General features: G+C 39.5%; 1 protein-coding gene across 1 annotated transcript in view; it reads right to left on the bottom strand.

The window, feature by feature from the left end:
• LRP2 (LDL receptor related protein 2) overlaps positions 1–22,712 on the bottom strand; it is a 345,085-nt gene that overhangs the window by 176,799 nt on the left and 145,574 nt on the right. Inside the window, exons 5-12 of the mRNA XM_073646998.1 lie at positions 21,144–21,254; positions 19,875–19,988; positions 16,836–16,952; positions 15,294–15,437; positions 10,614–10,733; positions 7,409–7,537; positions 4,972–5,141; positions 234–457 (exon numbers count right to left, since the gene is read on the bottom strand). Coding sequence (XP_073503099.1) covers positions 234–457; positions 4,972–5,141; positions 7,409–7,537; positions 10,614–10,733; positions 15,294–15,437; positions 16,836–16,952; positions 19,875–19,988; positions 21,144–21,254 — 1,129 coding nt within the window. The remainder of the gene's footprint in view (positions 1–233; positions 458–4,971; positions 5,142–7,408; positions 7,538–10,613; positions 10,734–15,293; positions 15,438–16,835; positions 16,953–19,874; positions 19,989–21,143; positions 21,255–22,712) is intronic.

The raw sequence follows: 22,712 nt of genomic DNA, 5'->3' as shown, positions 1-22,712 counted from the left end.
AACATAACAAAAATAAGCAAAGGCATATAAAATAGAGTTTTAAAAAAGGCGTAAATTTTAAAAAAAATTAGGCGCAAATGTAAAACAGGCGAAAAACACTAAAAAATGCACAGTTTCATTCCTTAGAAGAGGATCATAGAAAATCCACAAGTCTCACTGCCAAGAGCCCCCAAGCAATTCACATTTGTCTTACCGGTCCCCTAAAGTCTTCGACTGGCAAAAGTGAAACTCACCCAACAGTTGGATCAACTGCTATTCCCCTTGGGTTTCCCAAATCTTCTGCTATTAGTGTGATCCGATTTTGCCCATCAAGATCCACCATATCAATTCTGTTGATGCTTGTTTCCACCACATAAAGTTTATTGCTGATCCAGTCGACTGCCAAGTTTTCAGGTGAGTCAACAGATACGTTAAGGACTTGCCGAACATTCGAGCCGTCAATATCCACAGAAAAAACCTGATTTAACAATATTTGATAAATCAATAAAAAACCTAAGTAATGGTTAAAAAAGATCTGTCACTAGCTATGTAATCTGAGTGCAGCATGATGTAGGGACAGAGACCCTGATTCCAGCCATGAGTCACTTATTCAGCTGCTTGCTGCAGTTTTCATAAAATCCCTGTTTTTTCTGTTGTTGATCTACCAGTTCACTGAATGCTGAACTCTGTATAACCCCGCCCACACCGCTGCTTAATGTGTACACTGTGCATAGGCAGAAAGCAGCCAATCAGTGGTGGGGGCGGATTGTCACAGATCAGGAGGATTACATGGCACGAGATAGCCAGTCCTCTAGTGATAATCACCTGCTGATAAAACACTGTATTGAAACTACAATAAGCAACTCAGTAAGTGATACATCACTAGAATCAGGATCTCTGCCCCTATATCATATTGCTCTCAGATTAAATAGCAAAAACCTACTGACAGACTTCACTTTAATTAACAAGAAAATAAGCATTATGAAAAGACATTGTGATGCGATCATGTGGTCAGCTATTGGTCAATCAAGACCCAGAGTGGCCTCTGTATTACGTATTACTAGTAAGTTTATGGTGGGCTCGTGCATCTTTATAGCACACATCCTGAATAGGCAGATCTTCAGTTTTGTCTACACTTCCCTTATGGTTTTCTTCTGTTTTATGATTGTACAGTGGCTTGCAAAAGTATTCGCTCCCTTGGTTTTTTACCTATTTTGTGACATTACAACCTGTGTGTAAATATTTTTGTAATCCGATTTGTGCATAATGCATCAGCACTAAATAGCCTAAGTTGCTGAAGTGAAGTGAGAAAAATATAGGCATAAATTAAATTTATGGGATCAAATAAAAATTTGTCATGTACACATGTATTCTCCCCTTTTGCTTTGAAGCCCAGAAAAAGTTCTGGTGCAAGAAATTACTTTCATAAGTCACATACTTAGTGAATGGAAGACCACCTGTGTGCAATCTAAGTGTCACATGTCTGTCAGTATATACACTTTACCTTTTCTGAAAGGCCTTAGACGCTGCAACACCATTAAGCAAGAGGTACCACTAACCAAACACCATGAAGACCAAGGAGATCTCCAAACAACACCATGAAGACCAAGGAGATCTCCAAACACCACCATGAAGACCAAGGAGATCTCCAAACACCATCATGAAGACCAAGGATATCTGCAAACAAGTCAGGGACAAAGATGTGTTGAGAAGTACAAGTCAGGGTTGGGTTTTAAAAAAAATATCCCAATTTCTGATCATCCTCTGGAGCACAATCAAATCCCTTATCATCAAATGGAAAGAACATGGTATCACAACAAACCTGCCAACAGAGGGCCGCCCACCAAAACTCTCAGCCCAGGCAAGGAGGACATTAATCAGAGAGGCAGCACAGAGACCAAAGGCAGCCCTGAAGAAGCTGCAGAGTTCCCAAGCAGAGACTGGATTATCTGTCCAGACCACAATAAGCCATACACTCCATAGAGGTGGCCTTTATGGAAGAGTGGGCAGATAAAAGCCTATACTTACACTCAAAAATTGTAAGGCTTGTTTTGAGTTTGCCAAAAGACATGTGGGAGACTCCACAAATGTATGGAGGAAGGTGCTGTGGTCAGATTGAACTTTTTGGCCACCAAGGTAAACGCTATGTCTGGCTCCAAACCAACACAGCTCATCACGCCAAGAACACCATCCCCACAGTGAAACATGGTGGTGGCAGCATCATGCTGTAGGGATGTTTTTTCGGGTGCAGGGACAGGGAAAATGGTCTGAGTCGATGGGAAGATGGATGGTGCAAAATACAGGGATATTCTTGTACAAAATCTGTTTCAGTCTGTCTGTGATTTGAAACTGGGACAGAGGTTCACCTTCCAACAAGACAATGACCCAAAGCATACTGCTAAAGCAACACTCCAGTGGTTTAAGGAGAAACATGCAAATGTTTTGGAGTGGCCTAGTCAAAGCCCAGACCTTAATCCAATTGAGAATCTGTGGTCAGACTTGAAGATTGCTGTTCTCCAGAGGAAGCCATCTAACTTGAAGGAGCTGGAGCAGTTTTGCCTTGAGGAATAGGCAAAAATCCCAGTGGCATGATGTGGAAAGCTCATAGAGACTTATCCAAAGCAACTTTCAGATGTAATTGCCGCAAAAAGAGGCTCTACAATGTACTGACTTTAGGGGGATGAATAGTTATGCACACTGAAGTTTTCAGTTATTTCTCCTATTTGTTGTTTGCTTCACAATAAAAAGAAAACCAAATGTTTACAATTGTAGGTATGTTCTTTACGTAAACTGATGCAAACCCTCCAAAAAAAAAAAATGTGAAATTCCAGGTTGTGAGGTAGAAAAAACACGAAAAATGCCAAGGGGGTGAATACTTTTGTAAGCCACTGTATCTAAATGTGTTTTTTTATAGTAAAATTTATGTAAATAGGACTTGCCATAAATATGTATATATTTTTATCTAGCGTAAATTCCATTGTTCTCCTGAATTTGTTCTTGTTGTTTTCCTTTGTTTCTGCACATCTCCATTGTGTAGATATGACTCCTTTCCTGTGTATAAATCTGCTATGTTTAGCAAACTGGGTGTGATCTTCAAAAAACGTTCACAAAGAACAGTAGAGGACCACGCCCACTTGGCTAAAAGACTTTATTTATATGTAGGGAAGAAGGGGGCATATCTCGGGAATGAAGAGGCACAGGGACAAAAGAAAAACAACGCCGGATTCTGGAGAACAGCGGCATTTACACCACGTAAAAAAAATATATACTTATGGCAAGTAAGGGTTATAATTGGGTCATTATTTTACATTTAACTGTTTGAATTTGTACTACTTGGCACACAAGGCACTTTACATAAGAATATTAACTTAGGCTTTCCAAGTTCGTTATATGGCATCTACTTCATGTCTTTTTGCGCCCAATCTTTAAGCTTAACCAGTCTGAAAACAATGACCTGCTTCACTGCCTTTTCTATGAGGAGATCCATTACACCACAAACACAAATATGCAGGAAAAATTTGATTTTTATCATTCAAGAAAAAAAAGGCACTTTTACATTTACCGCATCAGGTTTCCAAAAATGACTAATAAAAGATTGACTCATTTTGAAAGAATGTCCTCTATTTAGGCATTTTGACTCCATTAAAATAAATGGCAAATTGTACAAGAGGGCCATATAATAGAAGGCTTTGTTTCATCCATATCATGTAATACAAGTATGGAGCCTTAATTAAAATATTTGTTAAGATTGTTTAATATCATTGTATCCTTTTTTTTCCAAAACATATTATCCATATATATTAAAGAGGTTTTCCGCCTTTCTGTCAACAAATATTAATTCGTTATATAAGAAAAAACTGTAAACCTTTTTAATATATTTTGGGGGAAATTCATTAAAGGTATTGCCCACTATTCGGACACCCCCTTTTCAATTACTATATTACCCAATGTAAAATAAAAATAGCCTGTGCTCACCTCCGGTGCTGGTGTAGTTCCAGCGATGTCGGTGCTGGGTCTACCGGGGCTGGCATGACATTTTTATATCACAGGAGCCGCAAATGAGTCACTTCCTTCACACAAAACTGACATCCAGAGGAAGTGAGAACTGATTCTGCTTTCTGACTTCTTCCAGATGTAAGTTTCAGGCTGAAGGAAGTGAGAGTGAAGCAGCCCATTAGCGGCCGCTGATTGGCTGCAGGGCTCACGTGACATAATAATGTCACGTGAGCCCCGGGAAACCTGGAGCAGATGTCACTGGAATGGAGGTGAGTACAGGCTGCTTTTATTTTACATGGGGGATATAGTAATTGAGAAGAGATAGTCCAACTAATGGACAACCCCTTTAAGCCAGAAAATTGGACTATAAAAGCAGGAAATAGTTTATCAACACATAGAAAAAAAAATAAGCATCTTCTGGCATTCCTGGGCGGGCCCCGCTATTTTCCTAAACGTTTTTGGACTTACTGAGACCAAGCACAACCTGCCAGATTCTTTATAATTTACGCCAAAAAGTAAAGTAAATTATAGCAAAAGTCTAGCTCAAAGTTGGTGTAAATCTCCGATTCTGGTGCACGTTCGACCAGCAGATTGTTTTGTGCTTCAATTCCTTACCATTTTCATGATATATAGATTAGTAGGAAAATATATAGCTTGTATTTTATTGATTAAAATCCCTACCTATTCTGGGCTTTGGGAGTTCAGTGGCCAGCCCTAATAAGCGATTGACAGCAATAAGTGTGCATATAAAGAAGGTTGTCAATCTCTGATTAGGACCGCCCCCTGGACTCCAAAGTCCAGAATAGATTTTAATAAATACAATACAATTTATACAGAATCTTTTCTTACTAAACTATAAATCAATCTGCTCAGCTTCTCCTACTCTATAACACACTGCCCACAGATAGTGACAGGTTCCAGTTTACATTTTATTTCCATAAAATCAGAACATTCTTTTGCCATATATTTCTGCATCTTTTATGTAATGTAAAATACCTTGTCCTGGACAGTGTCTGTCCAAAAGACTCGCCGAAGCTGAAAATGGAAATCCACACCCACAGCAATTCCCCGATTCTGTGAACGCACTAATGTGCGATAGCTGTTTCCATGAATGTCACCAATAAGTAGGTCTCGTCCATTGGAAAAAATTAACCATGGAGGGCCAGCTGGAGAAGGAGAATACAAGGGTAAGTTAAGTAGCTTAATTCAGTGGTAAAACTGTGAAACTGTGAAAACTGAGCAAGCCCAATCCTCAGTCAAAAGTGTCTAAAGTCAGCCGGGATCCAAGGGGTAATGTTTCTCCTTGTGTAGAGTGACGTGTCAAGTGCGACATGCCAAGGTGAGGAGATTTTTAAGCCGCAATGCTCCTCTGGGAAATATTCAAATTGTCTCTTCAGAGAGGAAGAGAACTAGAACTCTAGTACCATCTATAGGAAAACAAACCAACAGAGAACTACGGAACAAAAAAGATCAAAGAGTAGACAATATTCCTTAAAAAACCTTTAATGAATCACGGTTAGGCCATTAGGTGGCACTGCATAGAGAGACGCTCACACAACAATGATGTATATTGGGGGAAGTACATTATCCCTGTATGTTACAAACATGGCATAAAATGTGCTGACAAAGGTGTTACGCCGAAACGCGCATCGGGGTAGGCGCCACACAGCTCTGGTGGATCCCATAGGTATGTACATGCCAGTGGAAGGCAGCAAATTTTACAATATATATATATATATATATATATATATATATATATATATATATATATATATATATAAAAACTTGTATGTTGTTTTTATTCCAGCTAAAGATCTGTAGTCTGGTATCTATAATTCTATATGGCACTTTGTTAATTGCACTATGGCACTTTTGCTCAATCCTATTATGGGTTGGACCAGAGAATGATTTGTACTGTTTCATATGTGCTATGAGACATAATACCAATATACACTATATATACCTTTTGGTCAATTATGTGCCATGCTACTTGTACTTTCTGTTGATATATAGACAGTACAGGCCACTATATCATATACAAATAGATATACTGGTTTACCTCCATCTTTGATCATTTAGTCTGACAGTTATGAATTTACATGGCACTGTATTGATCCAGTATGTATTACACTAAGGCACTTTTGCAGCTTATGGATATTACGACTCTGATTGATCAATTGTTTGTGCTTCTGTATTCATACTAGGAAATGGTAATTCATTGCTTCAGTATTTATTGCACTAAGGCACTTTTTCAGCTTATAACTATTATAGCTTGAATTAAATTAATTCTTGTACCATTACATTTATACTATGAAAGATGTGATTATTTTTGCCCAGATGATTATGTACCATGCTACCTACATTTTGTATTGATATATATGCCATGTTTGTAACATACAGGGGTAATGTGCTTTTCCCCCAATATACATCATTGTTGTGTGAGCGTCTCTCTATGCAGTGCCACCTAATGGCATAACCATGATTCATTAAATGTTTTTTAAGGAATATTGTCTACTCTTTGATCTTTTTTGTTCGGCAGTTCTCTGTTGGTTAGTTTGTTTCCTGAATTGATCCAGTCCGATGCATACTTACTGGTATGGGCATTAGTGATGCATCTAATAAATCTGATAAACTCGGATTTTGTATCAAGTATAATAATCTGTACCATCTATAGGAAGTAGCAATCCTAAAAGTCAATATCGACTCTCTAACAAGCCTTGTCACATGACTTAGGATAATAGCCAAAACCAAAATCTCAATTCACAGACACCATGTTTCGGGTACTGCAAGTCAGCTAAAATTGTGCAAAATTGTATTAAAATGTTGCCCTTGACATTGTTTGCCACAATGTAACCTAGAGATGTTAAACAGTTTTTCATGCCCCATGCCACCTCATCATTGACGATGGCATATATTTCCACTAGTAATTTGCCCTGCAAATGGAGGACATCATTGTACAACCCCTTTTGGCCAATTCTTCTTTTCTTGACACTTTTCTGAACTGTCATGGTAACAATAAAAGTGACGTAGGGCTCTTTCACACATCTTTTCTTTTCTTTTCTAGGTACTTGTTGGCCAATCTTCTGCAAAAAACTCGCCAATGCAAGTCAATGGCAGCTTGAAAAAAAAAGATAGCACAAAGATATCATCTGTGTGCTGTCCATATTTTACTGTTCAATGGGTAGGAGAAGCGAAGACATTTTTTTTGTTCATATAAGAAGACCTAACACACACTAACCAGCACACTAAAAAAAAAATATGGATCAATTTTCAGGTAAGAGAAAAAAAACTGATGTGTGAAAGCAGCCTATGACACATAAAATAAGTGGTGTCTCATGCTCCATTTGTGGGGGCGATTTATTATAGAATTCTGGCTCGCTTTGTTTAGTAAATCTCCCAATAAGTGTGTTGACCATTGTTGCTTTCTACATACTGGTGGTGTTGGCTCTGCAGTGCTTGTTATGCTCCAAGACATATCCATCGACACAGCTACAGCGATGACTGCCCGTACGATCTTCACACAGCTGGTCACATATGCCCCATATCTGGCAATCGTTAAAATCTAAAGCAAGTGAAATAAAGAAAAAATATAACAATATTACAGAAAATAATAATGACTACAGGTTTTATCAATTTCTATGAACAGAAATGTTATATATATACAGTACAGACCAAAAGTTTGGACACACCTTCTCATTTAAAGATTTTTCTGTATTTCATGACTATGAAAATTGTACATTCACACTGAAGGCATCAAAACTATGAATTAACAATGTGGAATTATATACTTAACAAAAAAGAGTGAAACAACTGAAAATATGTCTTATATGCTAGGTTCTTCAAAGTAGCCACCTTTTGCTTTGATGACTGCTTTGCACTGTATATATATATATATATATATATATATATATATATATATATATATATATATATATATATATATATATATCTTAAGCTGTCAGGGGATGTGTCATTTATTAGGCTGTGTGTTGTAGTTTCAATACAATCAGTGTTTTATCAGCAAGAGATTATCGCTGCCTGACTAAGCCTCACATGTACAGCAGTCAGGCTAATCTGTGTAACCCCGTCCCCACCACTGATTGGCAGATTTCTGCCTTTGCACAGTGTACACAGGGACCTGCCACTCAGTGGTGTGTGTGGGGTTATACAGAGCTCAGCATTATAACTACTGCTATATCTACAATAGAGAAAACAGGGATTCTATAAAAGTTACACCAAGCAGCGAAGTAAGTGATAGATGGCTGGAATCAGGCTCTTGTGCCCTATATTATGCTGCTCTCAGATTACTTAGCATAAAACTGCTGACAGATTCCCTTTAAGATCGATCTTTCCCGAACAACTGATATTGGGGAGAGTCAGGTGACCTCCTTTGACATTAGATCTATCTATCTATCTATCTATCTATCTATCTATCTATCTATCTATCTCATATCTATCTCATATCTATCTATCTATCTATCTCATATCTATCTATCTCATATCTATCTATCTATCTATCTGTCTATCTCATATCTATCTATCTCATATCTATCTATCTCATATCTATCTCATATCTATCTATCTATCTATCTATCTTCTATTATCTATCTATCTATCTATCTATCTATCTATCTATCTATCTATCTATCTATCATCTATCTATCCTTCCATCTTGAGCACGGTCAGGTTTTGCAGTTACCAGACTGCAGTAATGACCCTCCTGAACCTGAGATACTTATCGCTCGTCGCTACTTTAAACTTCATCTCTATTTTTATACAATCGGATAATAGTGTCTTGTTATAGAAGATATCAATACTTTTTCTTAGTGCTTTGAAGCAGGGACAGATGTCAATATCTTCTTACCATAGAAAGCTTTTGTGTGTAGCGGTCTAGCATGATAATGTTCAGGACAAAGTGAGCAATGAACTAGGTATTTTGGCCTCTATTCTCTATCAATGACAATATCCTGTATTTCTATAGCACCTGTAGTCCTCAGAACTAGTAGGAAATATGTGCTAATGAGACGGTACTTTAAGTTTCTTTTTTTCACTATATATTTTATTAACTTCTCTAAAAAAATCCAATATAACCACTTTTAATTTGATGGCTTGCTATAGAGCTTTACCAAACTAACAAGGATTCTGCTTATATTCCCATTGCTTAAGGGCCCATAGTTATGGAACTTCACTATGTTCATAGATGACCAAATGCAAAAATCGGGGTGTTGCAGCTGAAATGAGGCCATTATTAACTGAATGGGCTTTTACACAGATCATACAGAGGAGCCTTTGTTCAGTTCTTCATTGTTGATTGCAGCATGCAAATGTTTACAAAACAAGCGATGAGCGACTTGTTACATTGCTGATCTTTGCTTTTAACCAGATCTTCTTGCTCTGTGAAAGGACTCTCATCATTCTCCTTGGACTTACTACTATTAGACAGTGAAAGTAATGCCTTATTCACATGTTGGCATTTTGGGCAGTATTTTGTCACGCTTCCATCAGACACGGACCGTTCTCGCATCAGAAGACTTGGCCCAATCTCTAACTGCTTCATAGGCATATGATGTGAGGTCACATCGTCAGAGCGGTGAATTCTTTTCCACCCTGCTCTGTCTACAAGGCTTGACTACCAACATCAGACTGATTGACAACTGGCTCCCCGCAGTTAGGCAGCAGGTCTGTCAATCAGTCTGTCAATCAGCATGACCTCAGCAGTCCCCAGAGCAGAGCAGAAAAGAAGCAGCCGCTCTGCCGACATAACGTCGAACACCGCAAAGAATGGCGCTGAGTACAGAACAGGCAGGTAGGTAGCAACTACTTGCCTGTTAGTGCTTAGTCACTTTTTTTTTTTTACAAATTAATAATCTTTATTTTTATATAGCACTAACATATTCCACAGCGCTTTACATACATTATCATCACAGTCCCCATTGGGGCTCACAATCTAGATTTTCTATCAGGATGTCTTTGGAGTGTGGGAGGAAACCAGAGAACCCAGAGGAAACCCACGCGAACACGGGGAGAACATACAAACTCCTTGCAGATGTTGTCCTTGGTGGGATTTGAACCCAGGACCCCAGCACTGCAAAGCAACAGTGTTAACCACTGAGCCACCGTGCCACCCAAATTCCCTTCAAACTCTATTTTTTCTCTCTTTAGGATTCATTCTTGATTTTGGTGTATAAATACAAAGCAAATAGTGACATGTGCATAAGGACTAAGGTGGAGGGGGTGATCTGTGCGGCGTAATAAACACTACGGCAGGAAAATGCTTATTTTATATTAATATTTAGAATAAACTAGGGGGCTGATGATTGCCCGAATGATCATTCGTAGGAATGATCATTCCCAATTATTGACCAGAGTAAAGAACCTGAACCTTAATGTATTATGTTAATTGTAGAGTGTAAATGTTTAATAAACGAGCACAAATCAACTTGCAATATCTCCTGTATTGGCGCTCTTTACAGTGAAATTGTCTGCTCGTGAATAAGGAAGACCCTATGTAATACCCATAGTCCTATCAGATGGTCAATCTTTTCTAGGGAATGACTACATGAAGAATATTCCATGTTCTAATATTTGCAGTGTTGGGCATTCATGCATTGGGGAATGATGTCTACATATCTACTGACCAATGCAGGTCCGGCTGTCGTTGGCACTGATGATGTATCCTGCTGGACAAAAGCAGACCCCGCCAGATGGAGAGGAATGACACTGATATGAACAGCTCAGCGCAGCACAGTTACTGGTACCTGGAGTAAAATGGTGAGAATACACATCAGATTACTACATCACTTATAAAGCACAGAAGAACGAGACTGATGTATGAAATATACGGTAGAGCTACGGCTTCATTACATCCTCCTCTGTAAGGTCGTCAATCTTGCTGCTTAGTGGGAATCTCTGCTGAAGCTATACTATCTGCTAATCTCTTAATGCCCAGGGAAGAAGAGATTTTGTATATGTGTAGAAAATCATGCGGTCACTGATGGCTTAAATATTAATGGAGGAGCCCATTGATCCTTAGTGAATAATTAAACATCTGCTGATCTTTACATTACTTTTCCACGTTGTTATCTTCTTTCTGTTGTCGCTCCCGTATAAATTGGCATTTGTACACATACAGTAAGTGTAACCACACCATGGCATTACCCAAAGGATAGATCTTTGTGTAATCTACTTACAAAATATACTAAAATAAATGAGACCTTAAAGTGAAGGAATCATCAAAAAATGACCTACTGATTATATCAGGTTTTTGTGGTACATGAATTTTTTACATCATTTTTAAAAAATGTTGGCAATGATTTTTTTTTTTCGTATTAGGCGAGAATCACACCAGGGTATTTTCTCTCATCCGAGAGAATTAGGTCAATTATACAAATAATACTTTGATCAGAGTCTAAGCAGAGTGTGATCAGAGCGTGATCATAGTGTGATCCGATTCTCTCGGATGAGGAGAAGATGGAGAAAAAAATGTCTCCATTCTGTTAGTTGGTGAAAATCGGGCTGCACTCAGATGTCATCCAAGTGCAGTCCAATAGATTCCATGCACTCATTGACTTGCACGGCCGAGTGTCGTCCGAATATCAGGTCAAATTCGGGCATGCAGCGATTTTTTTCCCCGGACCGGTTCTCTTTGAAAAAAAAACATCGAACATGTGCACGGCCCCCTAGCATAATATTGGTTTTATTTTATTATTATTTTATCGGATCACATTCAGACCGATAATGCAGTCATGTGCACCAGCCCATAAAAAGAAAAATTAGAAATCTTGCAATTTTCACACTGACCTCTTGGGCGTTTTTAGACTCCTACTTACTGTTTCAGGAAATCCAAACGTACATTAGCGACAATGAACAGATTGTCACCCAATTTTTTGCACTAAAGCATCTAATGAGTAAAGGTCACTGTGAAGGGAAGGGGGAGAAGGGTCAGCTGGGACATCACCTTATTTTGATTAGAGATGAGCGAACCCGAAATTAAAAGTTCGGGGTGAGTCCCAGACAGTTAGTGTCAGGTGCTAAATGCCGTACATGGACTTCTCCCGGAAGTCCATTGCAATGTTCAGAGTTCCGGGGGGGAAGTCCATTGCAATGTCCAGAGTTCCGGGGGGAAGTCCATTGCAATGTTCAGAGTTCCGGGGGGAAGTCCATTGCAATGTTCAGAGTTCCGGGAGAAGTCCATTGCAATGTTCAGAGTTCCGGGGGGGGAAGTCCATTGCAATGTTCAGAGTTCCGGGGGGAAGTCCATTGCAATGTTCAGAGTTCCGGGAGAAGTCCATTGCAATGTTCAGAGTTCCGGGGGAAGTCCATTGCAATGTTCAGAGTTCCGGGGGAAGTCCATTGCAATGTTCAGAGTTCCGGGGGGGGAAGTCCATTGCAATGTTCAGAGTTCCGGGGGAAGTCCATTGCAATGTTCAGAGCTCCGGGGGGAAGTCCATTGCAATGTTCAGAGTTCCGGGGGAAGTCCATTGCAATGTTCAGAGCTCCGGGGGGAAGTCCATTGAAATGTTCAGAGTTCCGGAGGAAGTCCATTGCAATGTTCAGAGTTCCGGAGGAAGTCCATTGCAATGTTCAGAGTTCCGGGGGGGAAGTCCATTGCAATGTCCAGAGTTCCGGGGGGAAGTCCATTGCAATGTTCAGAGTTCCGGGGGGAAGTCCATTGCAATGTTCAGAGTTCCGGGAGAAGTCCATTGCAATGTTCAGAGTTCCGGGGGGGGAAGTCCATTGCAATGTTCAGAGTTCCGGGGGGAAGTCCATTGCAATGTTCAGAGTTCCGGGAGAAGTCCATTGCAATGTTCAGAGTTCCGGGGGAAGTCCATTGCAATGTTCAGAGTTCCGGGGGAAGTCCATTGCAATGTTCAGAGTTCCGGGGGGGGGAAGTCCATTGCAATCAGAGTTCCGGGGGAAGTCCATTGCAATGTTCAGAGCTCCGGGGGGAAGTCCATTGCAATGTTCAGAGTTCCGGGGGAAGTCCATTGCAATGTTCAGAGTTCCGGGGGGGGAAGTCCATTGCAATGTTCAGAGTTCCGGGGGGAAGTCCATTGCAATATTCAGAGTTCCGGGGGTAAGTCCGTTGCAATGTTCAGAGTTCCGGGGGGAAGTCCATTGCAATGTTCAGAGTTCCTAGGGAAGTCCATTGCAGAGAGAGAGATTTTCCAGCTCAAAAGTTCAGGACCTCATTGTTTTCAATGGGGTTTGGGTTCTAGTTCAAGTTCAGGTACAGTACTGGTACCCAAACCGAACTTTGGAATAAAGTTCGGGTCGTGCACCAGAACCCGAACTTCCACGGGTCCGCTCATCCCTAATTGTCATTGGTAGATCTTGTATTATCAGCTGTGTACAAAACTGTTATCTGTCATTGTCAGCCTGCCTCTGATGATAAAGCACTCCTGAAAACTCTTTTTTAAACTGTTGATTTTTATTTACGGTTTTAAAGTCAAACAGAGTAAAAATGCATCAAGACAACAAAGTACAAACTTTTAAATAAGAAGATATGAAAAGGGGAACAGTAGGGGAAACAGCTGGAGGAGAGGGAAGGAGAAGGGTTTGGGGGAGGGGGAAGGACTGCTGAAAACTCTTCTTGAAATAACAAGAAGTATGACTCTAAAAGCCTCAATGGTAACTGTGAAAATTGCAAGATTACTAATTTTGTTTTTTTTTTACTATTGTGATATGAAAAAAAAAGACATTGCCAAATTTAAAAAATAAATAAATAAATGTAAAACAAAAACCTGATTTAAACAATAGGTCAATCTCTGACAACACATTGCATCTAAATGGCTAATTGTTCATTTATTTAAGATATTTAAACTTTAGAAAGAAAAAAACTCAACTACAGCTGGAGGAACAGATTGCTTTTTATGCTTACCCAAGCCATCAGCTAAACAAGGGCTACGACTTGCATCTGTTTAGGTTCATGCAGAAATCCTAAACAGCTCCAGGGCACCTAAGCAAACTTTATTCAGGCTAGATATTGGGCATCTGGCAATCACTTTTTTTTATTCTAGTCTCTGCTCAAAATTAGATGGTTTGTAAAAGGCTAAAAAGCATTGCATAGCACATCCATATTCAGGAATAGAGATGAGCGAACTGGGTTCGTACTGGACACCTAGTATCCGGTGCTGAACTCCAAACACGGACTTCTCTTGGAAGTCAGTACAGTCCGGGGAGCAGAGACAGACAGAGAGATTTTCCAGCTCCAAAGTTTGGGTTCAGGTTCAAGTTCGGGTACAGTTCTAGTACCCGAACCAAACTTTGGACTAAAGTACGGTCGGGTACCAGAATCCAAACTTCCACATGTCCACGTAATCTGTAGGTATTGTCTGCCACCCATGTTCTACCATCTGCCATGACTTAAAAATGTATAGGACCTGTTTGGACATATTTTACCTCTTAATTAAATCATGGATGACCCCAACAACTTAATTTACTGTTTCTACTACTTTTTACAAGAAGACCCCACTGAGAAGATCATAATACCTCCTATAGATCTGCAGATAGTACAACAAGTCTTGTCCGAAGCAGAACTTTATGAATGTCCCTACTCTAAGCAATGAGTGAAAGTGGATCTATCACCAGATTTCACAATACAAACTGGGTACATTAGTGACTAGATCTCTTAGACCTAAGGAGGCTGTTGTACTTACTTTGAAAATATGCTTTAGCATGACTACACAATCCTTTTTGAAAATTTTCCTGTCTGATATTAAAATGGGCAATTTTATGAATCCAGCCGTTGCTGTACTCATGAAAAGTCCATCCTTAAATTTTGCAGTTATTCTGAATTTTTTTCCCCATTATTAGGTTCTCTTAAAGACAATCTGTCCCCAGATTTAACAATGCAAACTGCATTATTATTAAAAAGATTTCTTAGATTTGATTAGACTTGTGAACTAACTTTCAAAATCCAAAATGGCTGCATAATCCCGATATTAAGATGAACATTTTATAAGTCCAGCAATAGCTACTATACTCATAATATGTTCATTCTAATATCAGACAGGATCATTTAAAAAAAAAAGTGTTGTGTAGTCATTATGCCATTAATTTTCAAAATAAGTACACCAGTCTCAACAGGACTAAGATAGCTATTCATTATTGTATCTGTTCATATATCTGATATTCGGGCATATGTATATTTTTTTTACTCTATTTGCAACATTACTTTGCAGGTGCCACAGAGCAGAACCAGCACAACGTTCTTTTAGAAGTACTTTTTATTACTCCACCCAGTTATTATGTTAAGAAAATAATAAAAGAATAAATATTTCTATTTTGCATGTTGCATTAGACATTATATGACTTACTGCAGTTCCTTCCAGCCGTTGTATTGGTTTCATCTTCTCCAAATCGACAGTGAGCTGTTCCATCACAGACTTTATCTATAGGAATGCACTGACCAGTTGATGGACACGGCCATTCTCCAGGACCACATTCTCTCAAACCACTTTCTAAAATAAAAAAACAATATATTTTTTAGGTTTACATTGAATATTACAGTAAATATGTAAATGGTCATTTCATTATTAAGACTTGTCATTGAAGTGTAACTGTTGCTTTCAAATAAGGAAGAATTACGTTTTCCATATTGGATAAAAGCTCTAAATATTGTACTTTTATAATTGGATATTAATCTTTGAGATGATCAGACACTTAGGTTACTAATAAGCGTTCCTTATAATAAGCCCCGTTTAATACAATTTAAAGGGAAGCTATCATCAGAAAATGACATAGTTTAAATCAGGTTTTTATGTTACATGTATTTTTAAAGAAAAAAAAAATGGCAATGATTTTTTTCATACCTTTACTTAAAAATCAACATTAGCAATCTTACAATTTTCACAGTGGCCTCTGGGGGCTTTGTAGACTCAGACTTCCTGTCCTTTAAGGTAGAGTTTTCATTAGGCTCATTATCATCAGAGGCAGGATGTCAATGACAGGTGACGCCTCTATACACAATTGATAACACAGGATCCACCAATCACAATAGGTGATGTCACAGCTGACCTCCTCCCCCTCCCTTCCCAATGACCTTTGCAGAAGCTCATTAGATGCTTCAATACAAAAGACAGGGCCAGAGTCACTCTATTGCTGCTAATGTACATGTGAATTTCCTAAAATAACAGGAAGTTAGAGTCTAAAAAAGCTCCAGTGGCCAGTGTGAAAAATGCAAGATTTCTCATTTTTAATACAGCTTGTGATATGGGAAAATAAACTTGGCAAGAAATAAAAAAAGATACATTTAACACAAAAAAACTGATTTAAACAATAGGTAATTTTCTGATGATAACTTCCAATTAATATGCAACAAGACCCACATAAAGGAAAAGTAATTGAAGCTGATGGATTAAGGAGATGTTATTGCCCGAGTTTATAGGTGAGATGGGGAAATACTGTACACAGTATGTTGGTAAATCACTGGCACTTTGTTTAGAATGTTGTGTCAAAGACACTTATAATAATAATAAAAAATAATAATCTTTATTTTTATATAGCGCCAACATATTGCGCAGTGCTTTACATACATTATCATCGCTGTCCCCATTGGGGCTCACAATCTACAGTCCCTATCAGTTTGTATTTGTAGTGTGGGAGGAAACTGAAGAACCTGGAGGAAACCCACGCAATCAAGGGGAGAACATACAAATTCCTTGCAGATGTTGTCCTTGGTGGGATTTGAACCCAGGACCCCAGCACTGCAAGGCTGCTGTGCTAACCACTGAGCACCATGCTGCCCACTAATAGGAATCTCAGAGCATTTCTATATATGTATGTAGCCCATTCATTCTGTAATAACATGTTTCCTTTTACGATATCTCTGTTTGACTCTACATGGGGCATAACCTTACCACATCCAGTTTCATCGGCATTGTCGTCACAGTCATCGTCCCCATCACAAAGCCAACTCTGGTGTATACAGCGACCACTTGGGCAAGTGAAATAATCTCCTTTACAGGTTGGGTAAGCTAGGTAAAAAATAAAAGCATATTGTTGTTATAAGACAAAAATGTCAGAAAGGGGTTCAACTGTTGGGACAAGTTATCACCTATCCACAGGATAACTAATTGAATGGTGAGGGTCCAACAGCTGGGACCTGCACTGATCAGCTGAGTAGGGAATTTGTATCCCCAATGGAGCACATTCAGTGTTGGACTGGGGAGCCAAGGGCCCACCAATAACTGACGTTAGGGGCTCACTTTTCCACTACATGCAAATGTCACATTATCATCAATCACACATTTATATAACAATGATCTGGGTAGATTGTTAAATGAATAAGATGCTGCCTTTGTCTATACATAGTGATTCAAGTATATTGTGCCAAGTACTGCTCATATAAGAGGGTGGTGGCCCACCGGAGGATTCTCCTGTTCTCCTATGGGCAGTCCAAGCCTAGGCACATTTATCCTTAGAATGGAGCAGCAGTGTGAAAACCCGACTGCATCTCCATTCATTCTATATTTGGCTGCCGGTAAAAGTGCAGTGCTTGGCAGCCACATCAGGAATTAAAGGGGTTTTCCACTACTAGGACAACCCCTTCTCAATCTGAATGTTTTCGCCCTGTTAAAATAAAAACACCTATACTCAGTTCCGGCCATTCAGTGGTGTTGGCAGTCGCAGTCATGTTCCCGGGGCTCTCATGAGGTTGTTATGTCACATAAGCCTTGCGCCTATTCAGCGCTGGAATCACTGTCCCCTCCTTCGGAAAAATATCAGTAATAAAGAGGAAGTGAGCGGCCAGTCGCAGCTGTGACTTCCTGTTGATTACTTAAACGTCAGAAGGAGGGGACAGTAACTCCAGCGATGATTGGGCGCCGGGGTAACGTGACGTAACCACCTCATGAGAGCCCCGGGAACGCGAGTGCCAACACTGCTGGAACGGCGCCGGCACGGGAGGTGAGTATAGGTGTTTTTATTTTAACGGGGGCAAACATTCAGATTGAGAAGGGTTTGTCTGAGTAGTGGACAACTCCTTTAATGAAGTAGCGGTCGAGCATGTGCACAGGGATAAAAGTGCCCCGATCTGCGGATCAGTGCAGGTCCCAGAGGTCGGACCCCCACTGGTCAATACATTATCACCTATCCTTGAATACATAATAACTTGTTTTCACCGGAGAACCTTTTTAATCTCCAAACAATTCCTGGTGGTCTACTAACTTGACTACAAAGTTGATGTGTACATAAATCTAAATCTCCATCACAAAGGATGACCTTCTGTTTCTCCAAACTGAAGTGACTATAAGCAGTGGCAAAAAGGTAGCTCCACCGGAGAAGTAGGGAACCCAGTTTAAAGAGTTTATCCCACAAAAAAATGTTGAACATGTAAAATTTCATTTTGCCATTTTAATCTATGAATAGCGATGAACGAAAGTTCGAGTTCTGGTGCCCGACCCAAACTTTATTCCAATGTGTAGTTTGCTTACCAGAACTTAAACCAGAACCCGAGCCCCTTTGAAAACAATGGAAGCCCCGAACTTTGGGCCTAGGTTAAAAAAAAAATCTCTCTTTTCCTTCGGAACTCCAAACATTGCAACAGATTCTGAGAGAAGTCCGTGTTCAGCGTTTAGCACCGGTTACTAACTCTCCGGTACGAATGCTGAACTTTTAAGTTCGGGTTCGCTTATCTCCATCTATTAAGAATATTTTGTGTGGTTTGAAATAACTAAGGGTCCATTTACACAGCAAGATGATTGTGCATTAGCGAACCTGGAAATGCTCGTTCATGATAATTATGCATTCCTAATCGGTTGTTGATCACCCGATGAACGAGCAAAACGCTTGTACATCTGGTGAAATAATCTTTCGCGTTACACAAAATATCATCATTCACGGCAGCATAAAAAGGACTTGTTCTGCTGAGACAATGGCCACCCATGTGCGCTAATCTATTAGAAATCGTTCAGCGAGTATCGGAAGTGCATCAATCGGTGTCTACTTGACTTTTCCTAATTACAGATATCTCTTGTCCAAATACTGCATCGCTGTGTGAACTAATCCCTGGTGATGCAGTCATTTATTCTTCATAGTCTTCCCTACAATTTCCCCTCTCTGACAAGTGGAGACGAGAAATATATAAAATACATGGCTGCATTAAAAGCGATTAGTGCGCAGCGCTGAGATGGAGCAAGCCAGTCCTCCTCTGCTTGGTGAAATATTTGTAATAAATTGACATTGCAAAATATTTATTTTTCCATGTTCTATATTTTTATTAGTAATATTTTCCATGAAATAACCCCTTTCAGTAGCAGTGAAATAATTTGGCTTCCCCCTGTGATGTTAGATGCACAGAGCTCTGATTCCTGGTGCCCGATCAGACTGATGTCTCTACAGAGGGGCATCATTCGTATTGGGTCCCAGACAAGTAGTCAGTGGCTGTGTGAGTGCTGTCATGTCTGGCTGTGCAGTACGAGGGCTTCAGAAAGGAACAATAGCACATGTCTGCTGCCCTAGACACACTGGGAGTGATTAATGAGTGCCAGGGTTTGGTGAATCTGAAAAAAGCAGACACCAAGCAACGTCTCCAGATAATAAGACAGAATTTTTAAAGACTGGAAGGTACAAAGAGTCTGCGATGCAAGCTTACTCGCAAATCAAATAAATGATTCTGGTTGGACTCAGTTATATGGAAAGGAAAAGTTATATCCTGAGCAGTGGACGTGCTCTAACTTTGTAATCCACTGTGCTCGCTGGCAAACTTCCATTGGCACGCACTGATCTTGGGGGAAGGAAAGATGCACCCCATCCCCCGCAAGACAAAGATCAGTGCGCTAGGAGCCACATTTTAACAGTTGATGCAGATCTAGTGCAGTTATATATAAGTATCATTTATATATAGTTTTTTTTGCTTAGTTGGGGAGATATAAATTATAGCTAAAAATGAACATTACTGCAATTCTTTTCATCGCTTCCATCTCCGCAGTCATCATCGTGGTCGCAGATGAAATCCCGAGGGATGCAGTCACCGTTGGCACACTGAAACTGGTTGGTTAAACAACTTTGGGCTGGAAAGAAGAGACAATGAAATATTACTATAAGGTGCATGTTCAGTGCATTGCCCCATGTCTTATTATTACAGACTCAGGCTTCCATGTCCTACCCTAGAAATAACACATGCAGGGGAAAGTTGCTAATATAAAGCAGGCAATAGAGAATATTTTAATTATACCCATTCAATCATATGGTTGTGTGTTACGAATCTGCATTAAATGATTTCTTAAAGGGTTGTCCACTGCTTTGATATTGATGACCTATTCCTATGCCAGGGTCACACAAACATATATGCGCTCATCCGAGAGAATCGGGACGATTATGCTAATCACACTCTGATCAGCAGTGTTTTTCAGGTGTGCATTAAAATACCTCCACAGGTGTGTCTCTAATTAACTCAGATGTTGCCAAAAAAACATCAATCAGAAGCTTCCAAACACATGACATCATCATATGGGCAGTCCAGAATTGTTTAAAGGCATAGTGATCTTAGTGTATGTAAACTTTTGACTTTGCAGTAAGTAATAAAAATGCCTTAAAACATTCTCTCTCTCTCATTATTCTGGCATTTGGCAAATATTAAAAAATATGGTAATCTTAATTGACCTAAAACGGGAAAGGTTTATTCTGATTTCATGTCAGATATTGAGAAAAACATACAGAGTCTTTGTATATAGCGTATGTAAACTTCTGGTTTCAACTGTAGATATGGATAGATAGATAGATAGATAGATAGATAGATAGATAGATAGATAGATAGATAGATAGATAGATACTAGATAGATAGATAGATAGATAGATACTAGATAGATAGATAGATACTAGATAGATAGATAGATAGATAGATATGGGATAGATAGATAGATAGATACTAGATAGATAGATAGATAGATAGATAGATAGATAGATAGATAGATAGATAGATATGGGATAGATAGATAGATAGACTACACAGTCAGTTTGTAACATTTCTTCCTTTCTGAATATTCCATGATCAACTGTGATTGGTGTTATAGAAACAATGGAAGTCCGACACAAAGTAGTGGACCACCGAGTGCTAAGGAGCAGAGTTCATAATAGTCACCAAAGCTCTGCTGACTCCAGGGGCATTGATATAGGGGTACTCTGGCCAGTTATGATATGTGATAGCATACAATCTGATCACTTACTGCAGTTGGCCTCATCGGAAGAGTCCCGGCAGTTGACGAGCCCATCACATCTCTGACTTGTATTGAAGCAGGCTCCACTGGCACAGGAAAGCTGACTGCACACAGGATATTCTGTAAGTGTAAAGTGACAGGTGTTTGCAATGAGCACAGTTACATAAAGAAGTCAGCGCATCATTACTTTTCTTTCTGCACTTTCACGAGTTTAAATGTGGTGCTGGAGAAGGATGTTCTCAATAACATGGATGGCAAGAAGAACAAACAAATCAATTTTGGAACAAATGAAGTCAGACATGTCATTAGAAGCAAGGATCACCAAGCTACGACTTGCCTACTTTGGACACATCATATGAAGAAAGCAATCACTGGAGAAGAACATCATGGTCAGAAGAATAGAAGGAACAAGGTGAAGAGAAAGACCAGCAACCCGATGGCTTGATACTATCAAGATAATGGTGGAGAAGAACCTGGTGGACCTATCTAGGCGGCACAAGATCGATCTTCCTACAGAGCGTTCATCCATCAAGTCACCATGGCTCGAGATCAAGCCGAAGACAGTTAAATAAATAGATAACTATCTTATAGTTGAGGAGATGATTTAGATTTTCTTGCAATCTCCTTGCAAAACTGGTAACCTACATAGCTGCTAAATAAAGGATGACATTAAATAACTTTTTTCATTTAGGTTCATCTTAAAAGAAGTTTATTAAATATATCTCTTGAACCTGACGAGGCTGGTGTAATTACTTGAAAATACAGGTCAAAATGGCTATGTAATGGCTGGTATAAATTGATATTAAGGTGAGAATGTTAATACAAAGTATTGGACTGGAAAACTTTCAAAGAGGATTATAAAGCCATCCTAATATGGATTTTCAAAGTAAGTACACCAGCCTCAGCAGGTCTGATAGATCTATTTAATACTGAATGCAGTTTATATTCTGAATTCTGGTGAAAGATTCATTTTATTTGCTGTTCTTAGAAGTTAAAATGAGCAAGAAAATGTATTTTAAACCCCTGTCTGTGTTAAAGGGGTATTCCCACCTTGGTGAGTGATGGCATCCTTTGGAGACCCCTACCAATCCTGAGAATGAAGTGGCTGCAGTGGTGCCTCAGCAATTCTTCCCCTTCACAGTTTTTTTTTAACCAAGTAGTGTTTCCAGCCAACTTCTGATTCACTTGGATGGAGTTGTGCTGCAGTATGGATGCAGTTACCCGCCTAGCCAAGTGACTGGAAGTACCAATGCACATGGCAAATCTGTGAAGTGGTAGCAGTATTGCCACACCTTCATTCTCATGATCGGTGGGGGTCCATGAGGTCGGATCCCAAGGCAACATTAGATGATTGCACATTCCAGGTAGGGATACCCCATTAAATGTGCCAGTCTCTCACTCAGGACCTCCATCCATTAGCCAGTGCAGGGAGTCTTTACAAGTCCATGCATTGCACACACACTTCATTGATTCCAATAGGCACCATGTGCTGCTTCACTGATGGTCCTGTAGGTAAATTAATTACTTGCTGCCAGATTCCCCCAGAGATTACAACTGATGATGGAGGTCCCAGCATCA

The sequence above is a fragment of the Phyllobates terribilis genome, unplaced genomic scaffold (assembly GCF_046119375.1).
Source record: "Phyllobates terribilis strain yellow unplaced genomic scaffold, ASM4611937v1 Scaffold_9__5_contigs__length_417890890, whole genome shotgun sequence".
Classification (NCBI taxonomy): Eukaryota; Metazoa; Chordata; class Amphibia; order Anura; family Dendrobatidae; genus Phyllobates; species Phyllobates terribilis.
Note: the sequence above shows the minus strand (reverse complement) of the source record. Positions and strands in the feature narration are given on the sequence as shown.